This window comes from Saccopteryx leptura, chromosome 6, assembly GCF_036850995.1.
Source record: "Saccopteryx leptura isolate mSacLep1 chromosome 6, mSacLep1_pri_phased_curated, whole genome shotgun sequence".
NCBI lineage: Eukaryota > Metazoa > Chordata > Mammalia > Chiroptera > Emballonuridae > Saccopteryx > Saccopteryx leptura.
The window spans coordinates 169,893,347-169,913,785 of record NC_089508.1 but is presented as its reverse complement, the minus strand read 5'-3'; the positions used below and the strand labels follow the sequence as shown (position 1 = coordinate 169,913,785).

General features: G+C 41.8%; 2 protein-coding genes across 5 annotated transcripts in view; both read right to left on the bottom strand.

The window, feature by feature from the left end:
• LOC136376308 (serine protease inhibitor Kazal-type 6) overlaps nt 1-19,727 on the bottom strand; it is a 47,065-nt gene extending 27,338 nt beyond the window's left edge. The window contains exon 1 of one of the 2 annotated variants that reach the window (XM_066342241.1): nt 19,584-19,727. In XM_066342241.1, coding sequence (XP_066198338.1) covers nt 19,584-19,605 — 22 coding nt within the window. In that variant the 5' untranslated portion in view covers nt 19,606-19,727. Of the gene's footprint in view, nt 1-17,265; nt 17,289-19,583 lie in introns of those variants that run through there. The other variant, XM_066342242.1, reaches the window with a different exon arrangement.
• On the bottom strand, nt 10,464-19,692 carry LOC136376309 (serine protease inhibitor Kazal-type 14-like). 3 transcript variants are annotated; one of them, XM_066342244.1, is made up of 5 exons: nt 19,584-19,692; nt 16,544-16,667; nt 14,725-14,762; nt 11,712-11,848; nt 10,464-10,699 (listed from the first exon to the last, which is right to left on the bottom strand). In XM_066342244.1, the coding sequence occupies exons 2-5, from the start codon at nt 16,605-16,607 to the stop codon at nt 10,654-10,656; spliced, it is 285 nt and encodes a 94-aa protein (XP_066198341.1). In that variant the 5' UTR covers nt 16,608-16,667; nt 19,584-19,692; the 3' UTR covers nt 10,464-10,653. The 3 variants fall into 3 exon arrangements, with proteins under 3 accessions (XP_066198341.1, XP_066198342.1, XP_066198340.1); XM_066342245.1 differs by lacking the exon at nt 19,584-19,692 and adding an exon at nt 18,003-18,030; XM_066342243.1 differs by lacking the exon at nt 19,584-19,692 and adding an exon at nt 17,266-17,371.
• Nucleotides 19,728-20,439: the final 712 nt, after the last annotated feature.

The following is a 20,439-nucleotide window of genomic DNA, read 5'->3' as shown; positions in this document are numbered from 1 at the left end:
AGGATCTCCTACCTCCATCCCTCCATTTAATGGTGGATACTTTGTGGCCCTCTGAAAAAAGCTTAGGTGGAAAAGGAACATCTTTAATATGATCTTAGCCACAGATCTGAATGACATTTTTAAATGGAGAAAATGCACATGGCTTTTGTTATTAAAGGGCTTTTTCAGTTTTATTCTGACCACGTGGGGGTATTGTAGACCCAAAAAACTCTTCAGTATCCTTTGAAGCCCCATATTTCTGTATTCTCCTTAATTCCTACTTATAAGCCTCCAATACTGAAGCCTCACACCCAGGGCTGGAGACAAACTATACATTCCTCTATTGCCTGCTCCCGGTCCCCATGGAATCCATAAGTGGTTCTTATCTTATACCACTAATTTAAGTTGACATATCATGTAGCATTAATTAGCGGAGCCAAATTTGGTGTCTGGAAGGTATGTTTGGCAATAACAAGAATCTAAACATGTGGCATTGGCTTTGGGACTAGGTGGTCAGCAGGAGCTAGAAGGGCCTTGAAGAAATGATCAGCAGATGCCCGATGAGCCCCAAGGAGGATGTTGAAAAGGGTTTAAATAAAAATGAGAAAGATATTACAGGAAGGTGGATGAAAGGAAACATCTCTTATTTAGAGATGAAAACCGAAGCAAAACTGAGGTCTGGAGTAACAAAATATAGGAAAAGCCTGACCAGGCTGTGGCGCAGTGGATAGAGCATTGGATTGGGATGTGGAGGACCCAGGTTCAAGACCCTGAGGTTGCCAGCTTGAGCATGGGCTCATCTGGTTTGAGCAAAGCTCACCAGCTTGGACCCAAGGTCACTGGCTCGAGCAAGGGATTACTTGGTCTGCTGTAGCCCCACGGTCGAGGCACATATGAGAAAGCAATCAATGAACAACTAAGGTCTCACAACAAAAAACTGATGATTGATGCTTCTCATCTCTCTCCGTTCCTGTCGGTCTGTCCCTATCTGTCCCTCTCTCCTCTCTGACTCTCTCTCTGTCTCTGTAAAAAAAAAAAAAAAAAAAAAAAAAAAAAAATATATATATATATATATATATATATATATATATGTATATGTATATATGTATATATATATGAAAAAGATCATCTCATGAACTGGTAGATCTTGCTAAGGAGGTTTCCAGGTGACATGTTGAAAATATCAACTGATTTCATCCTAAGGTACAGAAAAACAGAGCTGAAGTAAAGAAAGAATTACTTTGTTCTCCAGCAGAATCTGGAGGAAAAAGAAAGGACCGAGGACCTTCTGGATTTGCAACCAGAGAATTGTCTCTCATCCCACTCTGTCCCAGAAAAGAAACTCAGGGCAAAAATCAAAGCCTGGTTAATGCCAGTAAAACATCTCAAGTCAAGAGATATCCAAGTACACAGTGTCAAACCTTTTTAAACCTCAGATAGTTTTCAGATGGTCCCCTAAGCCTTTTGTAGTAGCCAACGACCTTCCAAGGATCTTAAGGCTATATCTCAGAAACTCACAGTGAAACGATAGAGCCTCTATGGTGTTGTCTGACAGGAACCACACAGGGTCCAAAGGCAGAGTAGGGCTTCTTTTGAACAGTCTGAAGTGTGCCTATTGTCCAATAAAGACCAGCTGAGATTTTTGTCTCTTTTTGGTCTCTAAAATAAGGTGTTCTCAAACACTTGCTTGTCTTTACGTATGCTGTTTTAAGAAGTACAGTCACTGTGCTATCTCATTGTGGATTTCACAGTTCTGTGAGGTGCCTATCAGGTACTACCTCACTTTGCACATGAATAAACCGAGGCACAGCAAGGTTAATGAATTCTCAAAATTGTATAGCAAGTAAATTAGAAGAAAGAGAAAAAAGAAAAGCAGCTGGAGCAGAAACCCATTTCTCCTGCTTGACTCAGGATGTAACCTTGCAGCCTGGGACATTTCCTCTCCTAAAGCTCAGTCAGGATGCTAGGGAGTCCTAATTTCCCTCGGAGTACTATGTAGGAGGAGGCTGAGTAAATCTGCAACCCCTGCAGCTAGGCTATTATTATACACGCAGACATAGGTAGCCCTTTGACATTATATTCATCTTTCCGTAGAGCAGTTTCCCTCCTGTGTCCCCTCCTCACTGCCAGAAAATGGTCAGCAAACTGAGGAAACCACGCAAAACCCTCACTCCTAAAATATAGAGTCCATTAATATTCCATTATTACATTTTTTTTAGGTCACGGTGGTTAATAACATACATAAGTTTCAGGTCTCCATTATAATTTGATATCTGTTTACACTACAGCATGTTTGCCACCATAAGTCTATTTTCCATCCATTAACGGATATTGACCCCCATCCCTCCATTCCACTCTTCCCCCAAACCCTCCTCCTCACCCGTAACCACCAATCTGTTGTCCGTGTCTGTGAGCTTGACTTTGTTTTGTTTTGTTTCTTCATTTCTTTTTTGTTTCATATTCCACATATGAGTAAGATCATATGGGTTTTGTGATTTTTTCATTTGATATCATTTACTTAGCATAATACTCTCCAGATCCTTCCATGTTATTGCAAATGGAAATAGTTCACCTTTTTTATGGCCAAGTAGTATTCTATTATATATATATCATCTTTTTCATCTGTTCATTCATTGATGGAAACTCAGGTCATTTTCATATCTTGGCTATTATAAATAATGACGCAATGAGTATATGGGTATATATATATATTTTTAATTAGTGTTTTCATATTCTTTGGATAAATACTCAGAAGAGGACTTTTTAGATCAAGAAACCTTCATACTGTTTTCCCTCGTTGTTTCTGTTATGACTTTTAGCCAAAAGAGAAGTTCGACAGTAGAGAAGTTAGAAGAATAGTTTGATCATATTTATATATACACACTTTCTGTTTGATAGTTTCAGTGGTTTCTAAGATCTATTATATCTAAAACTAAATTTCTCTTGATCGCCACTGAATCTACATCTCTTCCATAACTTTTTATTTGATTAATAGTATCATTATAGATGGGTGTTCATCTCAGAGTTATATTGTTCATATTGCTACACTGTTCTTATATCTCTACATTATCCAGTCATTAAACTGCATATTTTTCCTTAGTACTATGTCTAAGTAATGAAGAATCATGCATCATTAAGTTTGCAGAGCTCTGATTTTATTTATTTATTTTTTATTTTTTTTATTTTTTTTTTCATTTTTCTGAAGCTGGAAACAGGGAGAGACAGTCAGAAAGACTCCCGCATGCGCCCGACCGGGATCCACCCGGCACGCCCACCAGGGGCGACGCTCTGCCCACCAGGGGGCGATGCTCTGCCCATCCTGGGTGTCGCCATGTTGCGACCAGAGCCACTCTAGCTCCTGAGGCAGAGGCCACAGAGCCATCCCCAGCGCCCGGTCCATCTTTGCTCCAATGGAGCCTTGGCTGCGGGAGGGGAAGAGAGAGACAGAGAGGAAAGCGCAGCAGAGGGGTGGAGAAGCAAATGGGCGCTTCTCCTGTGTGCCCTGGCCGGGAATCGAACCTGGGTCCTCTGCACGCTAGGCCGACGCTCTACCGCTGAGCCAACCGGCCAGGGCGAGCTCTGATTTTAAAGGCTCAATAATAACAGGGATGCCAAATAGATCACAAAATTCAGAAAAATTTTAATATATAAGTATCCTATACCTTTTCATTCAATGCCAAATACTTGCTTCCCCAATTTTACAGTCATTCTTTGATAATAATTATTTCCAATTATGTCATTTCCTGAGCTCTGCTGGTAACCGCCAGCTAGCTTTACTTATAAGTAAGTCGGAGGAGAAGCAAAATCTTTAAACCACAAAATCAAAATTGTATTTGTCACGCATTTGAACTAATAAAGGACCAGAAGAGATTATGATAATCCAAGGAAGTTCTGTCTTTCTACTTTCTTTGATATGCAGTTGTCATCATGATCAGGGGAGATGAAACACACAGGCAATGGGAGAAGACTCTGCCATGTATTAGTTTATAAAATATTATGAAAAATGTCTAGAGCCAAGCTTTATGTTGGCCTTTATGACTCCAATGGTGTGACAGCTCTGAGACAGCTAATTCTTTCGTTTATTCCTTTTTTTATTTGTTGAACAAACACCTACACTATGCTGGGCATTAGCGTAGGTGTAGGGAATGGAGCCATGAGCAATGCTATGCAGTGTCCCTTGCTCTGCTGAAGCTTCTGAACCAGCTAGTCATGAGAACAGGAATGAACAAAATCGTCCTTGTGGTTGGTGCTTAGTTCTCCCAAAGACAGGGAGTTAGCATTGTGAAAAGTATCTGAAGCAGATTTAGTTTGGTAATCAGGAAAATCTTCAGGAAGAAGAGGGAGCCCTTGGGAAGCTGGCCCCCCGCTGGCTCCTCCTTCCCTCCCCTCCGCTGCCAGCGGAAATGGAGTAGCCTGCTATTTCATCTCCCACATCCAGCTCCCACCCTATACTTTCACTCTTCTGGGAACTGGGCGGTGAGTCATACACTGCTGCTTCCCTGGTTATTACCCAAGGTACGACATCATCCCCAATGTGGCAGCCAGCCCTGGGGAATCCTTCTCCCACACAACGACTCCTGGGAACTTGCTTACGGAGAGCAGTTTAGGATGAGAAGAACTAGGAATCAAACGGAACCCTTCCAGGTCACCCATTAATCTCTGCTCCGTGCTCTGTTGTCCTAAGTTTTGTTTCGAGTGACTCGGCTGTCCGCCTATTGAAGAGAAACATAATTTCTAAGGGCTGAAACAGATTTGAGATGTCATGTAAAGCTTGCACATGGCTAAGCTCTCCCTGCAACCTCCAGAAGAGCAGTCATTGAAACTTTGCTTGAGTGTTGTTAGTACAGACTTTCCCCTCATCAGGGAAGCACATTCCATTGTTAGACTAGACAATTAGGCAATGCCGCCTTAATTTTAGGGGAGACCTTCTCACTGATGCTTCTCAGTGATCCTAATTTTTCAACTTGAAGCCACAAGGATCACACTGTCTCTCTCTGTCCCTTGATAGGATCTTGATGTCTCCCTCCCTCTCTTCTTCTCTCTCTTTCTTTCTTTCTTGCACAACATTTTGAGAAGTGTGAATAAATATTGCATTGTCCTGCTTGGGATGTGAATCATTCTTTTGTCTGGTATGTCCACACTGTATACACTCCCAGTACCATTAGTCACTTAGTAGCCATCTCGATCAGCAGATGAGCTACCATGGTATCGCAGTACTTATGTTGTGTTCAGATACCCCTTACTTTACTTAATAATGCCCCCAAAGCTCAAGAGTAGTGATGCTGGCTATTTGGATATACCAAAACAAACAAAAAACCCATAAACTGCATCATTTAAGTAAAAAAAGGTATTGTGTATAGGAAAAAACATAGTATATATATAGAGTCTGTTACAACCTGTGGTGTCAGGCATCCACTGGGGGGGGGGGGGGGAGGAGTCTTGCAATGTACCTCCCGCAGACAAAGGGAGGACTACTGTACATAAGATATAGTGCCATTCACACTGATTCTTTAAACGGTGAGAAAGCAGAAAGAGCCTAATTCTCCCAGCAAGATCTATATTCTTTCTAGCTGAGCTCTCCCCATTCAATCCTAAAGATTCATACCACAGCAAAAGGCCTAGAAAAACGACACAAGCCCTTAATTTAGAGTTCACATGGGTAGACAAAGGTACGTAGGCTAGTAGACAGATATTTAAGAAAACTTCACTCACTCCATTTTAGATCAAAGAGAGGTATGAAGAGAGCTGCGCACTTTAAAGTTGAAATGAAAATGGGGAAATGGAAAGGTAGGCCCGTCTATAATTATAACACAGCCAAAGGAAATGTAAGAGAACAACGTGTCATACAAAGGCAACAGGACAGACACTGTCTGAGTGAATCTAATTCAAGGAAACAAATCACACTGCTTCAAGTACTTCACCCTGGTATAAGAACAAGATTAGTCATAACCTAAGATTTAAAGACTGGATAATTTAGAAACAACTGAACTGCCAAGGAAAATGAAGATACTGTACATGTTTAGTAGCTATTTTGATACATTCATTCTACATTTTGCACATTATTCACTAAAGATGTTTGTGGGTTTTTATTGATTGCACACATTTAGAATGATATAATTTGTATATTGACTTTGTATTCTGTAAGCTCTCGTTTCAAAAGAGCACATACAGGCCCTGGCTGGTTGGCTCAGCTGTGGAGCGTCGGCCTGGCGTGCGGGGGACACGGGTTCGATTCCCGGCCAGGGCACATAGGAGAGGCGCCCATTTGCTTCTCCACCCCCCTCCTTCCTCTCTGTCTCTCTCTTCCCCTCCCGCAGCCGAGGCTCCATTGGAGCGAGGGATGGCCCGGGCGCTGGGAATGGCTCCTTGGCCTTTGCCCCAGACGCTGGAGTGGCTCTGGTCGCGGCAGAGCGTCGCCCCCTGGTGGGCAGAGCGTCGCCCCTGGTGGGCGTGCCGGGTGGATCCCGGTCGGGCGCATGCGGGAGTCTGTCTGACTGTCTCTCCCCGTTTCCAGCTTCGGAAAATTTTTATTTTAGAAAAAAATTAAAAAAAAAAAAAAAAAGAGCACATACAGTATAACCCTGTTTTTATGATATCATTTCTATCACATTCATAATCTATGTACTTCGTTATTAAGAGAAATAGAAAGAGACAGAGTTCAGAAAAAATTTTCATCTAAATTAAATGATGATATGTCTTGGTTATAATGTTTTATATCATTTATTTTTTAATTAAAATTTAATTTTATGTATTTTGTAATGCTTCTTACAGAGTATATATTACCTTTTCAGAGTAAAATAATATTAAAATGCAAATTAAATTTAAAATAATTAACCACGGTGTAGGTTTGTCTGATCACTTGCATGTTATTCCTGTGAACCTTTTCAGCTGCCTACACAGAATTTTTGTTTGGGAAAATATATGATAAACAGTTTACTCAGTGTATATTTTGAATTAATTAACTTTCTTTGGGTAAAAAGCATCTGAAAAGAAAAGAAAATAATTCCATAGAATTATAACAGTAATGTTTAGCCCATTAGCTGGGTGGAAACATTACTCTCACATCCAATGTGAAGTTGAAGAAATAGACATCAGAAATGTCTCTCGATCTCAAAATCTTCCTTTCGGGGGTTCAGAAATGGGGACTCATAAGTAGGGAATGAAGGAGGGTCCTCTTACTTTTACTGAAGGTTGTGTCCCATTTGTTACTCACCTGGACATCCCTATTTAAAATTTTTTGGAGCTTCACTTCACGAAATCATGTATTTGCTACTATCACTGTAATTTTAAGTGATGAGAAATCCACAGCTCATGAAGCATTAGCAACTTGCTCGAATTACATTTCTGGTCTGTGAGGTCTGGTCAGTTATTGGATTAAACAGCCATGCTTTACTGCCACCTTGTGGTCAAATAGGGATTATTACAAGTGCTGTAAAAGTTCACCATGGTTGAAGTTGGGCTTTTGGGAATGCCTGTGGCAGATGAAATAGTCTTGTAAGTCATACTAAGATGTTCGTATTATAGCTCACAGGGATAGTGATCTTTTAAACAGATCGTATTTTAATGATACTATGATGAAGGCAAGATTATGGTTGGAAGAATAGAGTCTGAAGTAACAGTTAAGAATATAAAAATAACCTATTAAAACATGGTGAAGAAGAATTAAATAGATGCTTATGGGTTTAACTGATATTTAATATTTAAGATAAAATGAGGAATTTAAATATATAGAGAGAAGAATTATTGAAATTTATTTTGAGCTAGAAAGGACCCAGAGAGAATAGTGACATTGACTTTCAAAACATGACTTTCAAAAAATAAAACACAGTACTTATGTTTGATAGATTGATTTTAAAGATTCAATGAGCTACTAAATCCAAGGTGTCTAGCCTGATCTGTGGTAGCACAGTGGATAAAGTGTCGACCTGGAACACTGAGGTTGCCAGTTCAAAACCCTGGGCTTATCCAGTCAAGGCACATATCGAGTCAATGCTTTCTGCTCCTCCCCCATTCTCTCTCTCTCTTTCTCTCTTCTTTCTCAAATGAATAAATAAAATCTTAAATAAACCAAAGTGTCTAGTGTCTGATGCTACAGATGGGCACAGCCTCATGATGAGGATATGTGAGTTATAAGTATATAAGCAATAGAGCAATTATAGATGTGAGTGGGATTGTCAAATAGAGAAAGTAAGATTGAGAAACAGAAGATATCAATAACGAAAACAAGAAGTGTCTACCTGAGCTAGGAACACTAAGAGGGCAGCTCCTTTTATGTTGACTGTGGTAGGAGATGTGTAGAAGTGATCAGCTTCTAGGGGTTGCACAGAGAGGAAAGAACTCTTGTGTCGGGATGAATATGCCGATTTCACTTCTCTCTTAAGAAATGTCTACTATCAAATGACAGGAAAAAAATGTTAGTAAGAAAGTCTTTTTTACTTTCGTGTATAACAAATTCAAGTAAGTACTATATTACCCACTGGAAAAAAAATTGTACTATTACAAAGCACAGTCTGATCATCTGGAATCCTTAGAAAATGAGAAGAATGGCATTGTAATCCAGCCTAGACTCCAGGAGGCATAGAGGAAAACATGACTACTGTCGTCTCTTGGTATCTACAGGAGGTTGGTTCCAGGAGCCCCCTGCTGATAACAAAATCTGCAGGTGCTCAAGTCCCTTGTATGAAATGGCAAGTATTTGCATATAATCTACTCACATCACCCCATATACTTTAAATCATCTTTAGATTACTTATACACCTAGCACAATGTAAATGCTATGAAAATAGTTGTTATACTGTATTGCTTAGGGAAACACGACAATAAAAAAGTCTGCACATGCTCAGTACAGAGGCAACCATGGTAGTAAGGACATACTACACACATCAGCAACAATGTAACATTTTTTTTTCAAATATTTTTGATCCGTGATTGGTTGAATCATGAGTGTGATTCTCCTGGGGACACCTGGGAATACAGAGGGCCAACCTATTCAATGATGTAATAAATATAAAGCTGACTTTTACTTTCAGATAATATGGAGTAAGAGAAACTAGATATACCTCCTACCTGCAAACACAACAACAAAAATCAGATAAAAAATATATGAAACCATGACACTAGACATCAAGCAAAAAAGATGGTGATTCCTGAGATACAGGAAATAAATATGGTGAGATCTGTGGTCTCTGCATTGTGAGAGATCTTAGGAATAGAAACAGGGGACTCAGATGGAGCATGTGGTTTCCCTGAATGGAAGAGACAGAGCTCAGGGTAGAGAGATCAAAGCTGCTGCCGTCTGCCAGATGAGGCCCTAGAAAGCTGGACAGAAAGCTCAACAATTTCTGATGAGTGCTTATCCACGAGGAAGCTACCAAAGCCAAGAAAGAACCACAGGGGAGGGCTGGACATCTCAGAGCCCCGATCTCATCTAGGGCTGGCAGGCATCAGTGCCTGTTCCCATCAATTGGGCTAGAAAATATTGTAATTCATGGAGCATTGAGTAAGGTACTCACAGGGTCTTGCCTCAGTAATGAGGAACAATTAGCCTACTTAGTGAACACTGCCCTGGTCTGGCCTACACAACTCTTAAAAGCAATAATCTGGAGGATCAGACCATTTCCATGGAATTGGTGTGTCTCAGAACAAAGCTCAAAAACTTCTAGAAATGCAAACACCTTCAGAACCAAACAAGATAAGATTCATACAGTCTGGTATCTTGAGATATAATCCACAATGAGAAGAAAAATCAAACAACCCAAATCAACCCAGAACTGATGGATCTTAGAATTAGCAGGTAAAATCATAAAAATCATTATTGTAACTATATTTCAGTTATAATAACTCTATTTAAAAAAGCTTAGAACTATGGAAGATATAAATCAAACTTGTAGAGATGAAATAGAAATGTTTGCAAAGAAAAAGAAAATATACTGGATGACATTAATGGCAAATGAACTATTGCACAAGAAAGGATTGGTGAGCAGGAAGTCCAAGCAATCATGCCAGACAATAGTCTCCCTGGAGTTGCTGGTGTTCCAGCTTGGCCCAAGACTTGGAGCAAGGGCACATTGTCAAGAGAGAGAATATTTCATTTTTCCCAGAACTATTTGCTTTTCATATTTTAAAGATGATAGATGGAAGGTGACTGTTTAATTTTTACCAGAAATGTGTCCACCATATTATCTAAGGAGATTGCAGAAAGCAGGCAAAATGTATGGCCAGGATGTGCACAGCACTCCATGATTCTTTTTTATTTTTTTAATGCCAAAGGAATATGGAAGAAATTTCTGTTAAGTTTCTTGGAAGACACCTGGAACCTTTACATAGATCACTCCACTGTTCACAGTATCAGAGATCTGATTAATCCCGATGTTTGTCTTGGACCCTTGGCTCCAATGTTTAATTTGTTCTACTTCTGAGACTTGAGACACAAATATAAAACCCAAGTAAAGTCAGACTTTCAGAAAAGTTTATTTATTAGGGAGACTAGGGGAGGCAATGAGGGAAGAGGTTTAAAGAAGGGAGCTTTAGCTATCTAATACAAGCTCAGTAAGGGGCAGCTCTCTGTCACCTAGAACACACACAGGGAGAGGAAACGGACAGTTGAGTTGCAAGAGGACGACTATCAGGATGGAGAAAAAGACGGCATCTTCTTTCACATCGCAGTCTGCTTAGCTAGCATTTTCCATCATGCAGATACCTAATACTCCCTCTAGATTTCCTAAAGGAAGAGTAAGAATAAGTATTTCAGTAAATGATAGAATGTCAGAGCTACAAAAATGCTTTAAAAATTATCTTACCTATCACCCTTATTTTATATTTGAGGAAACTTAGAGCCAGAGCAAAAGGGGGAAGGGACTGAATACAAAAGCCAGGTTATTGGATTTCCTGCCCAGTTATCCTTACATGATCCTAAGATGTCACTGAAGATATTGTGACTTATGCTACAAACTCTTTGAAAATAGGTTATTGAATCAGTCCTGAGCTTGTGATATATGAGACATGTCAATCCTCACCTAACCTCTCAATATTCTCACACTTTGGCTGAATTACCTATTAGTGGGGACAACCTGGGGTTTAAACACTCTTGTCACTGCTCCGTGAATAAATTAAAAAATAATTATTGGGCGAAAGGCTCCAGTCTGATGCCATAGGAATCATTTTTCTCCCTGTGAACTGTCCTGGCTTCTATAGAGATCAGGCCTGAAGACAAGATTTTGTGAGATCTCAGTATTTAATCACTGAGAGTCATGTCACAGAAATAAAAAAAAACAAAAAAAACAAAAACTAAACACTCACTCTTAGGTAAAGGGCCCAAGCTTGGCTGTCCCTCATCCTAGCTCAGAGTTTCAAACACATTCAGACACAAAGTATAAAGATATCTGAGATTAGGCAAAACCACCATTTGTCTTAAAAGCAAAGAATTTCAGGGCTCGAAGGGATATTTGAAGCTTCACGTGCAAATCCATTGATGGGCATAAGGGAAGGAGAGGGCTCAGTGAGGAGAAAGGAGTTGACGGGCACCACTGCACACATGAGTCTGCTTTGTACTCCAGTGGATGTTATATGGCCACATGCTCTTCTCAGGGAGGACTGATCCTTATCTGTGCAAACTGGAGCCAGTTCCCAGCATCAAGGTGGATGTATTTGATGGAGGAAGTAGATAGTAATGGCTACAGGCTAAGCTTTTTCATTGTTCTTTTTTGTTGTTGTTGTCCCCAAATAGTACTCACAAGCTCTCAATGCACAAGATGCAGGGGTTTTCATAGGTCACCAGATTGGTGCCACAGATGGGTTGATATATACCAACACAGGGGTTCACTGTTCCTTTGAACCAGCCCAAGTCTACTCTTCTATATGGACATTTCACCTGAAATGGAGTTGGAAAGGATGATACAATTAGAGTCATGCTCACAGACAGGTAGCTCCCCTCTGGACTTTAGTAGGGAAATCTAAATGTAGCCAGGATCATATCTCAGTCTCCCCAAAGCTCTCATACCTCTTCCCTCCACAAAGCAATGGGACCAGAACCTGCGTATAGCCCATCTGATAGCAACGTGATGCTCTCATTGTCAGCACTAGAGAACCGAGCCCTGCTATGCTAGAGTCAGAACGGAAGAGTGGATAGGTGGATTGTATCTGGGAAATTTAGTTTCTCTCTCAATCTCTTTTGAGATTGAGACTATTAGATCTAGGAATACTCCTGGAGGTTTTCTATGCCAACTCAGCTAAGGAAACGAAAGCCCCATGATTGGAAAAGATGCTTCACTGAAATCTATATGCCTTGATTTAAAATATTAACTATATTTTATCCACTCTTGAAATCCCTGAGCCAGCTCTTAAGTTTAAGGTTGTGAAATGTGGGATCATTTAGAATAACTCTCTGGCCTTGTAGAGAAAACAGAAGACAAAGGGAAGAGACATATGTCCTCAGGGGTGAGAGCCCATGTCTACTGGCAAGGCTCGTGTCAGTGATGGCTTGAAGCAGTGACTGGGATGATGGCTTGTGGATGGTGGTCTCAGGGGCTCTAAGAGAGCCAAACGATAGATAACGTCCCTCTGATAAGGTGGAAGAGAGTTCGGGCTTAGTGTTTAGATAAAGAGGAATCGTATTAGAGCTTAGAAACTCTTCCTCCTTTTTTCCTTATCTCTCCAACACCACCCCATGGCCAGGTCTCCATTATTTGCCTCCTGTACCTGTCACCCAACTAATCCCTCCCCTTTTGCTATTCCCCATGTCTTCTAGTTTCCATAATTTAAACATAAATTGAAACATTTTATTCCATTGATTACAAATCTTTAACTACACTTCATTTCACATTTAAAAAATTGTTCGTGGTCCCAGACAGAGGACCCCACATGATCTGGACCTTCTCAACTTTTCCAACCTTACCTTACCCCACCTTGCTCTTTGCTTTTTTATTTCTTCCCCCAGCATGCTCCATGTTCCCTCATCTTGGGGTCTTCTGGTTTGTCTTGACCACCTTGTCAAACTTATTTCTTTCCTCCTGCACCTAAACTCATCCTACCTTTAAAACTTAGGTTATAACTTACTGTCTCAGAGATATTTCTCAAAATACAATCCCAACAATTCATTCTTCTTTATACCTCTAATCAGTGTGTCACAAAGCATTTGTGTAATTATTTGACTAATTCCACACCGCCAAAGGATTCTAAGCCCATAGGGGTGAGGTCTAGGTCTGATTAGACTAATATTGTGTGCCCAGCACACAGATTGCCACTTAGTCATTGCATAAATATTTGCAACCTGAACAAGATGTAAAATAGTTTAATCAGAATCAGTAGAGAGTAAGCAAATTTTTTAAAAAGCAAGAATGCCCAATCTCACTGTCTATCAATATAGCTTCTTTTTTTTTTCTTCTCTATCTTGGGTGAGAAGTGTTCATCGGGGAGGTTTTCATGTACTGCCATAAGTATAGCGTCTGTGGCACGCCCTTCCCTCTCTGTGACCCCTCCAGTCGTCCAGGTGTTCAATCAGTGACTCAAGCAGGTAAAGTGTTCCCCACTACTCTCCACCTGGGTGGCTCCTTTTCACCCTTCAGGTCTCAGCCGTCAATGTGCTCATGCCACAGGGGTCTCATGTATCACATTGTTGATCTTGTATCTCTACTCCTCATAGATATTTTTTCACACACCATCCTACAGATTTTATTTATAAAATTTACTATAAATAATAGTTGTCCCTTTCCTTTTTTTTCCTCTGGCTATTTGTCAGCTTCATAAGAGAAGGGAATAGGTCTGTTTTCCTCAGTACTGACTCCTAAGGCATAGCACAGAAGATGAGTAAATATTCCTTAAAGATAACAAGAATGAGTTGATTTTATTTATGGGTTGGTGGGCTTGGGAGAGGAAAATGCTCAGGCTGAACTCTCTGAGACTGGAGGGTACATCTTGGATATGTTCTCCAGGCCTTTGCTGGAGCTGCAGCCTCTGCCATGTTCTCCACTCTCATCTATGGGCCCCTTGAAGACCAAGTTCCCCTCAAAAGGCCTTTCTCACCTGTCAACTCATAATTGGCTTTTCAAAGAAGTACAACTTAAAATTTACAAATGAGGCAAGACCTTAAAAGTTGTAAAAACTCCTCAAGTAAAGCCTTACAGTGATGTAAATCTACAGCAAAGGGGAAAAAAATAGTCACCTCTCATCATCCTTTCTCCTCACATATCACTTATCAGCTTCATAATGTATTTAATCTTTAGAGGGGTAGGTTAAAATGAAAGGAGTATCCCCTTGATTTTGCTCTCATTTAAGCTGCAGACCCAATTTGAGACTCAGTTTAAGGATTTCCTATTATTTCACATATTCTTCAATCCATGTCTCAAATGTTCCCTATTTGCAACTCGCATGGGCATTCTCTGCACATCTCAGAGCATTTGGGAGCATTCCCAATCCCAAATTGTGAGGTCTTTGAGAGGAAACCCTGTGTTATACCCAAATCTGGGAGCTCTCAAGACCCTGCCTTGCCCCTGGCAATCATCGCTGCTCATAAACACTTCCCAGGTGCCATGGAGGGTTCTCTGGTGGACATAGGACCAAATCCCGGCATGGTTCTCAGTTTGGATCACTCTACCCTGGGCTCCTACAGCTGAGTGAATCTGTCACATTCATATGATTGGTCCTCGAAGAATGCTGCAGTGACCTCGCTGCAGTAAGCCTTCTACAACAGCAATTCCAAAGAAAGCTCAGATAAGAACCTGGTTCCTGGCAAACCTAGTGGAACATTACCTTAAAACTCCCATGTGGTGGCCACCATCGTGGAGGGCCTGAAATCAAGACATACTGAAAATAGTTACAGAATCTAAGATCTGATAAAGTATAGATTAATTTTGATTGATTAAGAATTCTTCATCTGGACCCTGGCTAGTTGGCTCAGTGGTAGAGTGTCAGCCAGGTTCAATTCCCAGTCAGGAAACACAGGAAAAGTGACCATCTGCTTCTCCACTTCTTCCCCTTCACCTTCTCTCTCTCTTCCTCTCCTACAGCCATGGTTCCATTGGAGAGAGTTGGCCCCGATGCTGAGGATGGCTCCATGGCCTCTGCTTCTGGTGCTAAGAGCTTGGTTACTGAGCAATGGAGCAACTCCTCAGATGGGCAGAGTATCACCTCCTGGTGGGCTTGCCAGGTAGATGCTGGTCAGGGTGTATGCAGAAGTCTGTCTCTCTGCCTCCCCTCCTCTCACTGAGTTCTTTTTTAAAAAATCCTTCATTTGGAATAAATGCATTCTAAATTATTACCAAGGAAGCCTGCAACCATTTAAAACTTGCTTCATTTTTTTCCATGTATCCACTTTTTTTTTTCCAAAATGTCTAACAAGCCTTCTTCTCCTGATAGATAATCAGCAGAGGACTGTGTAGATGCATCACTGTTCTCATAAACATTGCCAACCCAGTATAGCAAATTACATTTTAAGAACAGTAATTAGCCTAGGCTTGAGTGTAGTCAGAACTGGCTGCCCATATGTGAAAGAAATTAAGACATGCTAGAACTTTAAGAAACATTTTAGCCTACCTCACCTCCTATTTTACAGAGAGGGGAAAGAGCCTTGCTTCCGAAATGCCTAGGGATTCGTGGCAGAGATGTGAAAAGTCATACTCTTCGGTCCTGAAGGTTCAGTGACTTTATAACTCTCACCATGACTCTTCTCCAAAAGAGAACACAAAAGATAATGACCCACTCAAGTACATGGCAAAGCATTTTCTTTCTTTCTTTTTCTTTTTTATTAAATGAGAGGTGGGAGACAGGGAGGCGGAGACAGACTCCCATATACGCCCCATCTGGGATCCACCCAGCAAGCCCCCTACTAGGTGATGCTCTCCCCATCTGGGGCCACTGCTCCATTGCTTGGCCACTGAGCTATTTCAGTGCCTAAGTGAGGCCATGGAGCCATCCTCAGCTCCCAGGGCCAAATTGCTAAAACTATTCGAGCCATGGCTGCAGGAGGGGAAGAGAGAGAATGTGAGAGAAAGAGAGAAAGAGAAGAGGGAGGAAGAGGGGTGGAGAAGCAGAAGGTTGCTTCTTCCGTGTGCCCTGACCAGGAATTGAGCCTGGGACTTCCAGACACTGGCCGACGCTCTACTGCTGAGTCAACCAGCCAGGGCTGCAAAGCATTTTCAAAAGTTCTGACTTTCTGAGATGCTCTGTGATATAGGCATATTGCCAATCACTTTCACATGTCACCTCTCTGAATTACCCCAAACCCCCTGTTCTCCTTGTTTTAGGTCTCATAATCTGCATTAATAGATAGAAAAACCAAGGCCCCAGCCCAATGACCCAGACCCCTTTTTTGGGGGAGAGGAGAACTATACTCCATTGTCTTTCTCTATATATAGATGCAGATAAATAGATATAGTAAAATGAAGCACTTCAATAAATACACTGCTCACAAAAATTAGGGTATATTTCAAAATGAGTATGAAGCTATAAAATATCCCCTAATTTTTGTGAGCAGTGTAAATAAGAATATCAGAGCATTCTATTTCAGATCACTGTGTTAGAGCCCACACATCCACCTTACATGCCCTCCTAAGCCAGCCAGATTACTCACCACAAAACACCCAGTGGATCACGTTGAAGAACAAAAATGAGAGTATTGGGGAAAACGTGGCCATTTCTCCTCCTGGAGTGTTCCTAAAATGATGCTCTGGGATACTGTCTCAGGACGCCGCCCTCTAGTACAATCATGAAAGCAGAGATAATTAGAGTATGAAGACCACCATGACATAAATATCCTTCCCCACTCTACCCATTGTAAATTCTGCACACCACACTTGGACCGTCCAGTTCCAACCTTCCCCAAGAGCAAACACTCAGGAAAAGTTAAACCTTGCTTACAAATAGAAGCACAGACCTCAGTGACAGTCTGTGACTACTCAAGACAGATTGTATTATTTTAGTTTGAAGGCATTTTAGGCGTCTTCAAAAGGCATCTCCTGCCTGACCAGGTGGTGGTGCAGTGGATAGAGCATCGGACTGGGATGCGGAGGACCCAGGTTCAAGACCCCGAGGTCGCCAGCTTGAGCGTGGACTCATCTGGTTTGAGCAAAGCTCACCAGCTTGGACCCAAGGTCAGTGGCTTGAGCAAGGGGTTACTCAGTTTGCTATAGCCCCACGGTCAAGGCACATATGAAAAAGCAATCAATGAACAACTAAAGTGCCACAATGAAAAATTAATGCTTCTCATCTCTCTCCCTTCCTGTCTGTCCCTATCTATACATCTCTCTGACACTCTCTCTGTCTTTGTCAAAAAATAAAAAGGCATCTCCTTACCTGAAGATGTGCCCATTTTTTTCTTTCTGTAAGGAGCTATAGAGGCCATGATGAGGCCAAGAGCTTCCCAACAGAGGAAACAAGGCTGTACCAGTTTAGAGAGCAGAGACTATGTCTTTGGATTGAGACAAAGATTTCTAAGATTCCAGGCATACTTAGTTTTGCTGAAAATCTTACTGGGCATGCTTGACTCTCTTAGAGCATTCTCAGAGGGGACATGGGAGAAAAACCATTTCATGCTGTCGCATGAGGCACCCAAATATATTTATGTCTAGACTCAGAAAAAGAGAAGTCAGTGAGCAAATCTTGCAGAGGGCTTGCCTTCCCATTGGCAGCCTTTCCACCCCTGGAGATGGTACACTTAAGTTCCAGAGCTTGACCAGAAGCATTGATGTCTCCTGTCTTCCTAATCCCGCCAAAGCAACCTGGTCCTCCCTACGTCCAGTGGACTTCTGTCTCTGCTCTGTAGCCAGTGTCCATAGGGAATCTGCATAACCTTGTTGCTGCTGTGCTATGGGGAGACATGAACTGTCTCCTCAGGACTGCACTCCTCAGGATGGTTGGCTGTCCCTGGTATAACGTCCAGCGCTGTCAGCTCTGGCTGATCCTGAGACAATCTAGGACACCCTGTTTTTGGTAAGCACATCTCTTCCTGACATCCTCCCCAGATGCCTTCTGGATGGGAGCAGCCACAGTGAAAGATACAACTCTACGCACGCACAATGCCAGATGCTCACCCCTTCTACTACATATGTCCCAGTTGACCCACCTCAGAAAGAAGAGAAAAGGAAGAGAGTTGTGACATGCTTTTGTGACTGGTGACTCTCATTTAAGGAGCACGTGTTAGGGCCTCAGGAGGTGACAGAGTAGCTGCGTGGGAGGGAGGCACTGAGCCATGGTGTGCCGGGCTAAGCAGACCCTGGGGGGTCCAACATTCAGATCCCCTCAAAGTTAAACCTCAGCGGGAGGCATTGGGCAGGACATGGGGAGTGGACAGAGTAGCCTTTGGCCGGCGTTCCAAAGAGGCAATGGCACGAGGAGACACATCCCAGGAGGAAAGAGCATGGCAGAAAAAGCATACCGTGTTCCACAATGATAATTACAATAGTACCTTCAGCCAGAACACAAGATTTGGAAACAGCTGGGAAGAGAGAAGGCTGCAGTGTTGGATGAGGGGATGGATGAGGTAGGCAGTGGGTCCAGCTTTGCCCCTGTATCAGCCTTGCAGCAGGGCTGCTGGGAAGAGCTGTTATCAGAGCTGTTTTCTCCTGTTCTCTGAACTTCCTGCCTCTATTCTCCTTTCTGTAAAGAGCAATTGTTTTTATACCAAGGAAATATGAAAACAGATAAATAACAAAAGATATATGAAGACGTGAAATCTCCAAACCCAGAGATAACTGCTAAATATATGCTGAACTATATCATCATTCCAGATATATATAGATATAGATATAGATATAGATATATAGATATATAGATATATAGATATACACACTTGTGAACATATATAGGTTCATATCATCATATTCAAATTTGGTAGTATGTGTTGACTTCTGCTTTTTTCACTTAGACACGTGCTGTGACATTTTCTTGAGCTTTAAAAATATTCATATGGAACATGAATTCAGATGCCTCATGTCATGTTTCACCACATATATGGATATTATATTAATATTCTTCCATTCCTGCTCAGTTAGGTTGATTCCAACTTTCACTATTATTAACATTGCTGGAGTGAACAAACATTTATTTACTTCAGTTAATTTATCTCTCATTATTTCATTTGCATAAATGCTAAAATCAAGCCTACTAAACCCTTCCAGAACGGGTCACCTAGAAGATGAAACAGATGTTTTTCATCCACCTTGTGGGCTCTGCACTTACAATCTAACACAGAGCATTCTGAACATACCCTGTCACCTTCCTAAGTGAATCGTTTCCCCCACCCCATTCAGAGAGGTCGAGGCACCCCTTATGTGGAAGGGATTCTGGACAGAATAAAAACAGAAGACATAGTTATACTATCTTGTCAATTTGGAAAATAACTTCTTTTCTCTGGATAGAATTTTCCCATTTGCACAGTAGGGTAAACAAACCTTCCTTAGAGGGCTCTTTGGAGGTTTAGCTGAGCTAATGTTTAAACAGCTTGGAAAACTCCCTGACCCAGATGACTCACCGATAGATACGATTTATTTTGGCTCTTTCTTTGTCACAGCGACTGACATGCGGGCTCAGAGCCCCAGAATCAGGGCACTTGGTGAATATTCAAAGAGAATAACGAATGTGACATTACTTCCCACCTGAGAAAAATGACTTACTTTGTTTTCCACTTTGCTTCATCACAGATGTGATTAGCAGAGCATCCCTGGTGAAGTGGGTCCCCGTGGGCCTCTGCTATCTGGGATCCTGATTTGTCAGGGCTTGTGTGGGACACTGGGGACACAGCAGTGAAGGGACTCACACCTTCCTCACCCTAATGGAAGAGAATCATTAAGCAAATAATTACCCGCGGAAGGCAGACCTGAGAAAGGAATTTCCAATATTTAAGTTTTCTGAATCTTGTGACATTCACATATTTCTTTTATTGTGTTTGTTTTTTCATGACTACAAACTGGAAAATATTTCTCTTAAGTTTTAATATTTTATTTATTTTTAAAATTTTTATTGGATTTATTGGAGGAACATTGGTTCACAAAACCATATAGGATTCACATGTACAACTCAACAAAACATCGTCTGCACATCACGTCGCGTGCCCATTGATTTCCCAAAGCGAGTCCTGCTTGTCCCCCTTGCACACCTCCCCCACCCCCATCCCCTTTCCCTCTGGCTATCACCACACTGTCGCTTGTGTCCATGTATTCTATATATGTTTTTTTGTTTTTGTTTTTGTTTTTGCGCATTTTTCTGAAGCTGGAAACAGGGAGAGACAGTCAGACTCCCGCAAGCGCCCGACTGGGATCCACCCGGCACGCCCACCAGGGGTGATGCTCTGCCCACCAGGGGGCGATGCTCTGCCCACCAGGGGGCGATGCTCTGCCCATCCTGGGCGTCGCCATGTTGCGACCAGAGCCACTCTAGCGCCTGAGGCAGAGGCCACAGAGCCATCCCCAGCACCCGGGCCATCTTTGCTCCAATGGAGCCTTGGCTGCGGGAGGGGAAGAGAGAGACAGA